The following is a 12,068-nucleotide window of genomic DNA, read 5'->3' as shown; positions in this document are numbered from 1 at the left end:
AACGCTCTCTGAGGTTGCCCCCCTCGATTAAATCTGCTGCGCTGTCAGTTGTGAAATTGCATGGCAGCAGTGTTACTAACCCAGCGCATCATTAACAGTGACGTCCCCCGTCTTGATCTTTGGAGGCGCCATTGTTGTTATATGCCATCGTCCTATGGCCTCGTCAGTGAACAACTATTCCCAAACGAATGTAAACAGAGTTGATAGACTCGGACACACGATTAAACGAGGGTAGAGCGCGAGGATGAAAAGCGAGGTTGCAGTGTATGTACCTTCCTGCCTGCTGAAAAAAAGGTTTGAGTGCACCTTTTAATGTTGAATGTCACGAGCGTGCTGTTGAGGCAGGCGTAAGCGTGGTGATTGTAGTATCAAGTAGTCGCGACGGAGCTTCAAGTGCAGCAGTGGCAGCTCACAAGTCTCAATGATACCACGAGGTGATCATTTGCTGGCATGCGGCTGACTTATCAAAAAGGGTCAATGTGTCGCGCAAAGCTCAGGTATGACACTTGATGAGCTTCCAGAAGATCATTCGGTGAGACGCAGCACTTCATAGCCTGCAACGAAGCTCCTTCACAGATAGATTCCTACAGCACCTGGAGAGCTCCTTGCGCCACCTCAGGTACCTTCCTTCCTTCAGCTTGTGACTTTCCCTGGTCCCTGCCCAACTGCAAGCAAATTACGGCAGAAAGTTTCACCACCTACCCGAGGCGGATAGCTTAGGTACGTCTCTTGTTGACTTCGGCGCGGAACATCTGGAGGGGCCGCGAATTTTTCTCGACACAGCAGCCGCCAATGCACCCAATTGGACACTGGAAGTCCAGGCACCCACCACCATGGACACTGACAGCACCGACCGTTCACGCGCCTGCGGCAAGCCATACTTCCAAGGTTGAAGGACAAGCACCTCTCGTTGCTGCTGAGCTCCACACTAAAATTCCCGGCATCTCGAAAAGCGTCGCCCGCGCAGACCACTCACGACCGAACAAACGAGCAGATCCGGTCGCCTTTCGCCAACGCGACAGCTTCGCGGCCTCCCCTCATCTCATGACATCAACAGCTTTTTGAGGCCATGCAATAGCGCGCCCAGCACCTCAAAATGGCCGAACCGAATACCCTCGAAGCTTTGCAGGCTTTCCACCGCGACTTGGCTGCCATTCGCGATGGTCGTCCCGAAGGCGTTGACTCCTTGGACAACCCCGTTATCCAAGCCATATTCGAAAGGGAGCTCGAAAAAACATGGCAACGGCCTGCAAGAGATGAGAAGAGCCGTCAGGCTGTCAAGTCAGGTTGGTTTGAAGCTCTGTAGCTTCCCTGTTTAAACGTGTACACTGACACAGCTCCATGCGCCAGGCAAGGTTGTGATTGACGAGGAGGAATATGCCGTCAACGACGAGTTTCAGCAATTGGTCCTCAGCCTCGCCGACGAAGCCGAAATAAACGAAATCGATGCCATGCGATGCCTATTGGATTCCGAGGATGATCCCATCGCCATCGCTCGCCCACTGCTCGAATGCGCTTTGATCAGGGTTCACCAACAACGAAGATACACTCTCGACAGTATTCGACTCATGTTTGAGATTGATGCGCTGGACGACGACGAGGTTGATCCCGAGATTCTCAATGGTGTGCAGATGTATCTGTCCGCGACCGTCTTTCAAAGCCTGCCAGGCGAGACGGCTTCTTCGCAAAAGAGGCTGATTCCAAAGTGCATGTCGGCGATCCAGGATGTTAGGACATGGCTCCAGAAGATTGCCGACAAACTGACGGCTGCAGCCGTACTGATCAATGGTAGAGGTGGTCAGGTACCCGAGGAGATGGAGACGATTGAGTTCTCCCGCGTCAGCCTTTACCAGCAGCATGAGCTTCTTTCAATGATCCTGTGCCGCGCAATCGAAAAGAGGGATGCTGAAGTTGGCGACTTCAAGGCGTTCCTGCAGCTATTGAGCAACGTGGACAAGTATGACATTCTTCTTGGTAAGTACGACGACTTCTGCGGACGAACTACATCCGCTGACATGGGCTGAAGCGCATTTGTTCCCCGCATTGGGTGCGTACATCACACTATATGGCTCGACCGAAGGAGTTTCGAACCTGAACATGGCGAGACAACTCAATCCGATCATCTGCCCACAGGCCGACGAGACGACCCCTTGGCGCTTGGTGTATCTTCAAGCAGCTGTCAAGGCTTGGTGGCTATCAGAGTACAGCGGGTGGTACCTTGACGACTCGCTCCTTGGTGGCCTGGAAGGTGTTGATTTGGACAAGGAGGACAGACAGAGATCCAAGCAATTCTTGGAGGCTCTGAAAGATGGTGCTTTCGACTTCATCCTCTCCATTGCCGCAGATGTCAAGACGCCAGAGTGGGTCGACCCGTCAAGAATAACGATGCGCAACTGGCTCCAACGAAAGGCGCCTCCGCTCATCTCAGACTCCATCACCTTCTCAGACGAGTTTCAGTCGTCCTTGATGCTTCAGTTGGAGGTATTTGTTGATGCCTTCATTTCTAACCTTCCTGACGTCCTGCGGAAGCTTCGCGTGGAGGAGGACGAGCAGCGTCAGCTTAGCCAGACACACGAACAGGACCTCGACCTGGAGCGCTTCCTGGTGATCATTGCCTACGCGTACGAGGGCCGTCCCGATGCCGCAATGAATTTCTGGTCAGACCCCGATAGCAATTTGGCTGGCTTCATGCACTGGGCATCACGGAGAGCCTCGACGCCGCTAGTCAGCTCGTTCTGCGAGATGCTGCAGGCCATTTCAAGCAACGAGGATTGCGCCACGGCCGCGCATGAATTCCTTTTGGACGAAGGCCACCATGCTTCTGGCAAGATGAGGCGGTCGCAGTCCCTCACGTGGCACCAGATATTCAGAGAGCTTGTCTTCTTCTCAAACAAGATTAGAGAAAAGGCCCAGACCCCCCAAGCGCCATCAACATACCGGCCTGGCAGACCGACCAGCGACCAGGCCGAGGCAGAGCCTGAATCTACCATGATGTTGCAGTCATACTTGCGGCTCATTACCAAGCTCGCGTCCGAGAGCGAAGCCCCAAGGCAATTCCTCCTCAAGGAGCCCAGGTTCAACCTCGTCGAGATGCTCTTCCAGCTTGCAAGCAGTCCGATCCCTGCGGATTTGCGGGCCGGCACATTCATGGCCTTGCGCGCTCTTATCTCACGGAAAACCCAAGAAGAGGCCAACATTATGTGGCAGTGTCTGGAGGCCTGGATGAACGGTGCCTACATTGTGACGCCAAGCCAGCACCGATCGCCCCAGAGCTCTCCCATTGTATCCATGGACACCGTCAGCGACGACATTTGCCACGGCTTCGACGAGCCCCACGCCTTCATTCAGCTGCTGATCGCGCTCATTTCGCCTCCGGAAGACAGTAGCCCTCTAAATGATGGCTTGCCATTCCCTGAGAACCTCGGCTCGGCGAATCGCATGCCGGGCATCGAAGTCTACGTCGACACTGTCATGGGCAAGGTTTTTGCAAACAAGGCCAACGAAGTCAACGATGTAAATCAACTGAGGATGCTTCGCTTGAGCTGCCTCGAGTTTGCAGCAACCTGCTTGGCGACATTCAACGAAAACCTCATCATCATCGCCAATGAGACAAACATTCCCATTGACTCGGCAATGGCCGCAACGGACCTGGCGACCTACGTCAAGCTGCACCCCTTTGCTAGAGTCATGGAGTGGATGTTCAACGACAAGGTCATTGCTGCACTGGCCCAAACCATCCATCAAGACGCAGTAGACGTCGGCAATGCCGCGCCCACATCACCAATTATTCTGGGCATTCTCAGAGCGGTGGAAGTCATTTCCAAAGTGTTGGATCTTCAAGCAACGTTCCTTGATCTTGTGCGCCCAATCATCAAAATGCAGTCAAATCACCGACGGGCTCCTGTGGCCAACGCCGCATACGCGTCCTTCGAGGACGGTTTGGTTGGTCATCTGAGCTTGGTTGTCGACCTCGGGAACTACTGTGGCCTCGGCCATCCCGAGTTGACCCTGTCTTGCCTGCGATTGCTGCAAAAGATGACTGCATCTTTCAAGATCACTTCTGCGTGGTCGTCCACGCCAGGCCGCAAGAGCCACCGCAACAAGGCCATCGTCGCGTTGGAGGCGAATGGAGAGCACGAGGCCATTGCCCGGGCTCTCGCCGCGGAGCTGATCACGCCGCTCGACCTCGCCGGACAAGCCGAGTCACCCAACTACCTCACCAAGACTTACATACTCGAGTTCTTGTCGAGCTGCTTGGCCGCAAGCCCTAATAAGCCTACCATTGCTCACCTTCTCCTCGGGTTCACCTGCGGCGTTGACACGCTCTCGATAGCGCCAGATGGCACCTTTGCCGCAAGAGATTCGCTCTTTCACAGCATGTTGAGGCTTCTTCTCGAGAGCCCTCACGGCGATGCCACTTGCATGCGTCACTGGCTCATTTCACTGAAGAGCAGATGCATGCGTATTTTGCGCGTATTGTGGACGTCGCCGCTGTCAGCTCCCTTCATCATTGACGAGTTGCGGGATAACGATATCTTGTTCCACTTCCTGCTTCGCGAGGTAGTCATCCAACCTCAACTCCTGTGGGAAGAGCACGAAATTAGCATGCCCCAGTTCCCACTAACGGAAGGAGCGCCGACGTTTATCGACTTCCTTACGTTGCGCAGCATGAGCTTGGAGTACATATCGATGGAGCTATGCAGCATTTCGCAGAGCCGAATGCCATCCCTCAAGCGACGCATCTTTGAGGCTCTCAATGGCCAGATTGTGGGCGAGAACAACGAACCCATGCCTATTCCCACAATCTTTGATTTGTACGACTTCTCACTACCAGACGGCATTTGGGACGAGACACTCCCTTCACTACAGTTTTACAAGGATCTGGATCTCACCTCATGCCTCGAAGAAGACGACCACGGAAATCCCATATACAACGTAGAACGGGCGAAGGAAATTCTGCAACTCAAGCGCAGTGAACGAAGACACGACGGCGTCGTGCTCACGGCACAAGATTTTGCGAATCTGGAACGGGAAGAGGCGACAATCATTGAATATCTCATCTTCTCCAACCGGCAAAAGCGCATAGCGTCGCAAGGTCTGGGTGTCCTCAAGACCTGGACAAGCCTGCTCCTCGTCATGGTTGCATCGAACGAGTTCAAGGGCACCACCGAAGCGTCTTTCTACCTACAAGCGCTTCAGGCCATCCTGCCTGGCTTGGAGGCCTCTGCGTTTGAGCGGCCAGAGGAGGCCATGGAGCTTGCCAAGTTGGCCAGGGTGCTCCTTTTCAGACTTGACTTGACCGCGAAGCCTTCCCTTGACCGCGAGAGCCAGGCGATTGGCAGCCTGGTAAGCGACAAGCTTTACCAGCTGTTCCAAATTTGCCTGCAGGCTATTGGCAAGTGGACCGGTTCATCAGATCTCAGAGCAGTGTACTACAGCATATGCTACCGGTACTTGACGGGCATGGTAGACCAGGGACTTCTCGTTGCCGGCCGCCAGAAGACGAACAAGACTATTCAGATGTACGGAGAGAGGCTTATCAACGTCATTTGCGACGATGCGTATGGCAGCGACGCGGCATGTCAAACGGCTGCCTTCATCCTGCTCAACGCGTTGGTCAACCTCGGACGACAGGAAGATGACCAGCACATTGTGGAAACACTCAACCGACTCAACTTTATTGGAATTCTCGTTGACTCCCTGCGGACCATTCTGCAGGACTGGAACGAGATCATTCAAACCGGCAACACGGCGCAAGAGACGTACGTTGCCGCAAAGTTTGCGTTGCTCTTGCAGCTCGCCCAGACAAAGTCCGGTGCCAAGTACATCTTGCACGCAAACCTGTTCCGGTCCATCGAGGCGTCGGGCCTGTTCGCCGCGGACCCGGAGCTCCAGATTGATCCGACAAACCCCAAGGCACTGGAGAAGCACTACGAGCTGCTCGCAAAGGTTACGCAGGTCGTCGGCGCCGCCATTGTCAGCCGCGGCTCGAGCAACGTTCTCCAGGGTCGTAGGTTCCTGACGGAGCATCGCATGTTGGTGACACACACCCTTAAGCGCAGCGCTGGTATCGGCACCGTTGAGGGACAGGGTGCGTTGGAGGAGAATATCGAGGAGTTGGCTGAGGGCTTCATGGTCTTGATTGCCGCGACCGGCTTCCTGGAGGTAAGGATTTTGCTTACACCTCGTCGAGATTTCATGACACAGTTTGCTGACTTGTTGACAGTTTGAAAATGACGTGATGCCGGAGCCAAAGAAGCAGGGCCCTGTTTTATTCACCTAAGAACAACCGGAGTCGAGCCGCGCAAGGGGCCGTGTACGAGGCGTAATCAGTGGAAGAATTTGAGAAGAATCAAAAAGGGGGGGAGAAAAGACTTGAACATCAGCGTGGATGTCATCTGTGCATAGAACCAGGCGTTCGGGAGAAGGTTCAAAGGGTCGGACAGGAAATGGGACACTTTTGGCCGGAGGTCATACCTAGTCTCGTCGGGAAACATATTCCCCGAGGAAAGCATATTTGAATACAGAGTCGTGACGAGTGTAGATCTGTTTGCATATGAAACTTTTGGCCGCTCGTGGTCTGTCCTAACTCTCTGTAGTTTTCTTTCAGTAGTTTCATAGTGCTCAAGACTCGAGAGTAGTCAGGAAAATGGCTGAAATGGGCTGTCATTTCGCTTTTGCTGTCCCTAAACAGGTCTAAGGGCCCCTCCGCTCGCCCTCCGTGAGCGCAATGCTGGTTGAACGGGTATCACAAGAAATCAATGACCAGGCCCTCCCGATTTCCCCCAAACGCACTGTAAATGCTAAAACCACGCAACCCTATGCTCTCCCTTGCTGTGTGTGTTCGCCAAACATGTATGTACCGCCCGCGACTCGAAGAAGGCAGTCCAGGGGTGTGTTAAAATAAGTAATGGTGTAGAAGAGAAGGGAAAAGTCTTCAGGCTCGCTGTTTCCCTTTGCGGTTTGCTGTCATCAACTTGAGTTCTAGAGGCCAGAAGCCCTTGGTCTTGCTTGTGTACTCGTTTCGGTCCTTGGTCTCGACTTTTTGTCGGCAGATCGGGCACTTATTCTTAGTGGCGTCGACGTTGAGTGCAGAGTGCAGGCACTCGGAACAGAAAAGGTGGCCTGCTAAGCATTAGTGCGATTTCCCAGCATAGCGCAGTTTGGCACATACCGCAGTGTGTTACTGTCAACGCAGTGACATCGTCCATGCAGATGACACACTGGAAGGCTGAGAGCTTGACCCTGTTATCTTCCTTGGGCACTTTCACCTCCTCCGACGCCTCATTAGGGCCTGCCAGATCAATAATGTCCTCATCCTTCTCCTTTCCCTTTTTCGATTCTTCCTTTTCCTCGGCAAAGGGGTCGTCGGCTATGACTAGAGTATTGGTTGCTGTCTGAGTGCGCGTACCCTGGGGCTGTGATGTCCGCCGTCTTTTCGGGCCGGCAGAACCTCGAGACGGTGCAGAGGAGGGCGCAGCTCTCTTTCGCGATGTGGGTGCCGCGATCTCCTCCGGCTCGGGATCGTGGTCGGAACTGAGTATTGTGGAGGCTCTCCGGCGCGTCTGTACAGGCATTGTGGCTGGTACTTGTTCGTCGTCTGAGCTGACGAAAAGCGATTCTTCCACCTCGCTCTCGAAAGTAGTAGGATTTCCCGTCGGTACTCGTCCTACAGGTGGCGCGGCGGGAGTGTTATTGCTGCTGTTTCTGGTGAAGAGGCGGTTTGGTCGCAGCGCCGTTTCTGGAGGGCAGCGATGGGGAGGGTTTTGTAGGTTCAAGGACTGATTCGGTTGGTGGGTGCCTGGATAGGCTTGAGCTTGTTGAGGGTACGAGGACGGCGAGGAAAAGTTCCCATCAACCAGTGCCGAAAGGAACTCGTCACTGTTCAGGTCGTGGCCGGGCGTCTGCGGGGCGCCGTTAGGGAAAGGCGCTGTCGCGTCGAACTGCGAGAAATCCAGGTTGGCGGCAAAGTCTGAAAAAGAGGGTAAAGCTTGTAGGTGCTGGGTGATGTCTGGTGTCAATATGCCCCAAGGGTTGACTGCGTGGTTACGAGACCGCTGTTGTTGCTGCTGTTGCTGAGTACCGGTGGTGGCGTTTAGAGGCCCTGAAGTCGTAGCCTGTGCGGGCTCTGAATCGTCGTCGAGCTCGATGGGTGCCTGACTACTGCCGCCTCGAGCAGCACCCCGGTCCAGGTCTTGGAGGTGATTCACAGATTGACCAGAGGTAGGTCGAGTCGGCTGAGGCAGAGGAGGCGTGGGTAGAAACGGAATGAGGCCCGGCATGGGAGGAATTAGGAGGCGCCGGTCGTCTGCAGCGCGAAAGGAACAATGTCCAAGGTCAGAGACAAGAGGTTTGGGGATCCCAAAAAGACAATGATTGATAGACAATGTGCATAGGGAACAAGAAGGCAGCTAATTACCTGACAGGTATCCGCTGAAAGGAGAATGGAGGTCGACAAAAGGGTTCTTCGCCATGTCGAAGTGACGAAGGGAAAGTGGTGGAGGGGAGCGAAGAAGGCGGGATGACGGTTGGACGTCCTTGCTAGTGTCGTCAGGTCGTTTCGGGGTTTAGGCGTCGGTTCGGCGATTGATTTGTTGCTGACCAGTGGCAGCGGGCTGCTGTGGACGGGCAATTGCTCCGCGACCTGGACGTTCTGAATGACAGCTGAAGCGGCAACTGCGGCCGTGTGTGAATCAGGTCAGCAGGGCACTTCTTTTGCCGGTGCACTGGTGGCGACTGGATGGGACACTTGAGTTCTTCCAGGTTCTCAGCGGACTTACTCATGGGCAACCTGCACTAATGAGTATTTGTGATCAGCCAGGGTCAAATCTGAGAGGAAAACAAATGAGAAAGGAAAAAAACCAATGATGTCCTCGGATCAGGATGTGTACACTACTAAGGGATACCTCTGTAGCTGCCTCGGGATTCCCGATTGCGTCAAGTGGCAGACGCAGCGCTCGGGTCGTCAGTGGACAGAGGAGAAAACGCGACTCGAATAAGAAAAGAAACGATTTAGGTGGTCCTCTCTATCTGTGTCTGTGCCACACTACACAGCCACAGGCTGTGTACCACAACTGGTGGCGACCAGCCACAACTATACATAGGGGCTTCTACCTACATTAGGAGCTTCTACCCACATTACTTAGAAAAATTAACCACTACTTAATATATTATATTAATCCTACCTTTACCCCCGGCAATCTAGTAATATAACTTATAATACGACCTAGTACTAAGAATTTCTTTTTTACTAGCCTATTATAACTAGGATTTAATTTACTAAATAATCCTTATTCTACCCCTATAAAAAACACGACCGATAATAGCTAAGTTAAAAGCTAGATAATTACTACGTTTTTATATTAATAATACGAACTACCCCTACGTAGTAAGAGTTATAAACGCTAATTAATATTACGTAATATAAGTATTATAGCGAGCTAATTAAATTATTAATACTCGCGCTAGCGAAGTTAAGCTAGATTATTTTATTAAATTTTTAGAATCGGTACGAGGAGTTAATATAGTAATCCGATAAATCTATATTATAAAGTTCGATTACTAACCGACGTTATTTAATAATACTTATTTAATAACTCCTATTTAACCGTAGTTATTACCTACTATACTTTTAGTATTAGTAATAATACGTATTATTAACCTAAATAACTACCTCGATTTAAAAAGTCTTATTACTAACTTAAATAACTACTACCTACGCCCTTTTCTACTTAATAACTACGACGAGTCGGTAGAGCTTTTTAAAATAACAAACGGTAATATAAATAATAATAACTAGCCTGTGGGTAATAATAACCCGATTAGTAGTCTCTTTATTAATATAATTACTTAAATTACTACAATAATAGCCTTAATTATAAATAATGTAAATAATAATAACGATAGTAACTAATAATTAACTCCTAGACTTAATAGTAATTAGTTTATACCCTTAAAGCTAGAGGAAATTAAATACTTCGATCTAACTAATTACGATAATTCGAAATATAGTATTACCTCTAGTACTAAGTTTACTACTTATACTAATATTTATATTTTTTATAATAAGCTCCGGTATTTCGCAATAACTAGAAGTAACGTAGCTATTAGGGAGGTATAATCGTTTTACTTACTAAGTACAGCGTTAATATAGTATATTACTAAGCTTATATAATTAGAACGACTAGCTCTATTTAATTATAAAATATAAGTTATTACTAAGATTTTATAAAAATAGTTTAAGTAAAAATTTTCCGAAGCCCTTAACGCGTTATATACATAAAAACTTATAATTAAGGACCTTACTAACGGATATATAATTAGACTATTTATATAGATAATAATTCGTAACGTACGAAATGCGGAAATTAACGACGTTTAAGTATAATTTAAAGTTATTTTTAAAGCTCTTAATAATAAGATTTAGGTATAAATAGAAAAGCCGACGGTAATAATAACCCTAGCTTAGTTCTTAGACCGCTTTAATAATAAAAAGAGTATTTTAATTTATATAACTAAGGATAGATATCCCGCACGAAATAATTACTAAGTATAATAAGTAATAACGAGCTCTTTATATAATAACGACCTAGTTCCCGAACTAAGGTTAGCTTTATAAAAAAGAGGATACTAAAATACTCTTTATTTATTATAAAACTAGAGTTTAATAATTACTAACCGAACTATAATTACTAATAATTTAATAAGTAGTTTAATTATAATCGGTATAATAACTTTAATTATCCGAACGACTATAGGCTACTTACTTAGTATAATAACTCGTATAGAGGTAGTAATTCTTAGGGAGGTAATTAGTTAAATAATTAACTTATAACGTAAGCTAATAGCTAGATAACTAATATTATATAATAAATATAATAAAGTACTTAGTCTTAGCTATACTAACCCCTTTAAATAAGAAGTTCTATAGTACTATTATAATTTAGCGGGTATATTTATAACCCTAATAATAACCCTAATAAACTATATTAATAACGTAATAATTATTATTTAAACCGTTCTAATTATAATTAATTACGTTATATATATATATAAGCCTATATATTAAAAAAATAGGACGAAGAGCTATTAAAATAAAACGAGGACTAGAATTTAGAATAGGTATATTATAGTAATAACTAACTAGAAGAACTAAATATAAATAATAATTTTAATAATACGGACTACGGACCTCTAAACTACGATCTAGTACCTACAATCGGGGACGTAGTATTTTTTATTACTAGCTCTTTAAGTATATATAATTATAAAATATATAATAAGTAATTCGCTTTAAATAATAAACTATTTTAATATCTCTACGATATATATAACGTAGGTTTTTAATATAAACTATAAATATTAATAGCTAACGCCTTTCTTAGGATTCTTTAGTTACTAAACGACGAGGATTAAGGAAAAGCGCACCTAATAATATTATATTAATAATAAAGGACGATATAGTAGCTACTTTACTAATAGTAAATGCTCTAGTTATTAATAAAGCTAGATTACTTATTATTACCTCTACTACGGATTCTAAGCTAAATATTAAAATAAAATTCGGAATAAGAATATTTATTATTATATAACTACGACTTATAACTTCCCTTAACGACAATACTAAGGAGGAGGTTTATATTAATATAAGCTATAGTTAATCGATCGCCGACTAATAATAGATTATAACTATTTTTTTATTTTTAAAAATTAGATAACGCGCCGTTCCTCTGACTATTAAAGGTATTAAAATAAATATATACTAAATATAAAACTATATAGTCTTTTTATTTTATATTAAGGGTACTATTATAGATAATAGTATACTATCCTTAGTATACTTTATATAAGAAATATCGCTAGTTAATAGCTTATAAATAAATATATTAATTAGTACCGATATTATAAAACTAGAAAAATTTAAAATCGACTTCGCTACCTCTATTATTACTATTTACTTATATAATATTAACGTCCTAGCGTTTTATAATACTAAACGTAGACTACTTATTAAGGCTACGATCCGATCGGCTACGACGATAACTATACTACTATATATATCTTCCCTA

General features: G+C 47.0%; 3 protein-coding genes across 3 annotated transcripts; 2 read left to right on the top strand and 1 right to left on the bottom strand.

Moving 5' to 3' along the window:
- Window positions 1-244: 244 nt before the first annotated feature.
- Window positions 245-1,065, top strand: CLUP02_03181 (uncharacterized protein; the record flags this gene model as incomplete). Its single annotated transcript, XM_049282206.1, has 5 exons — window positions 245-256; window positions 367-434; window positions 473-497; window positions 581-653; window positions 848-1,065. 5 exons carry the CDS (start codon window positions 245-247, stop codon window positions 1,063-1,065), a joined length of 396 nt encoding a protein of 131 aa, XP_049139349.1.
- Window positions 1,066-1,096: 31 nt separating this feature from the next.
- CLUP02_03180 (uncharacterized protein) lies at window positions 1,097-6,283 on the top strand (the record flags this gene model as incomplete). Its single annotated transcript, XM_049282205.1, has 4 exons — window positions 1,097-1,286; window positions 1,351-1,974; window positions 2,027-6,165; window positions 6,227-6,283. The coding sequence occupies 4 exons, from the start codon at window positions 1,097-1,099 to the stop codon at window positions 6,281-6,283; spliced, it is 5,010 nt and encodes a 1,669-aa protein (XP_049139348.1).
- A 654-nt stretch (window positions 6,284-6,937) lies between these two features.
- Window positions 6,938-8,784, bottom strand: CLUP02_03179 (uncharacterized protein; the record flags this gene model as incomplete). Its single annotated transcript, XM_049282204.1, has 4 exons — window positions 6,938-7,125; window positions 7,175-8,308; window positions 8,425-8,676; window positions 8,781-8,784. 4 exons carry the CDS (start codon window positions 8,782-8,784, stop codon window positions 6,938-6,940), a joined length of 1,578 nt encoding a protein of 525 aa, XP_049139347.1.
- Between the last annotated feature and the right edge of the window lie 3,284 nt (window positions 8,785-12,068).

The sequence above is a fragment of the Colletotrichum lupini genome, chromosome 2 (genome assembly GCF_023278565.1).
Source record: "Colletotrichum lupini chromosome 2, complete sequence".
Classification (NCBI taxonomy): Eukaryota; Fungi; Ascomycota; class Sordariomycetes; order Glomerellales; family Glomerellaceae; genus Colletotrichum; species Colletotrichum lupini.
This window is presented reverse-complemented; position numbering and strand designations above follow the sequence as displayed.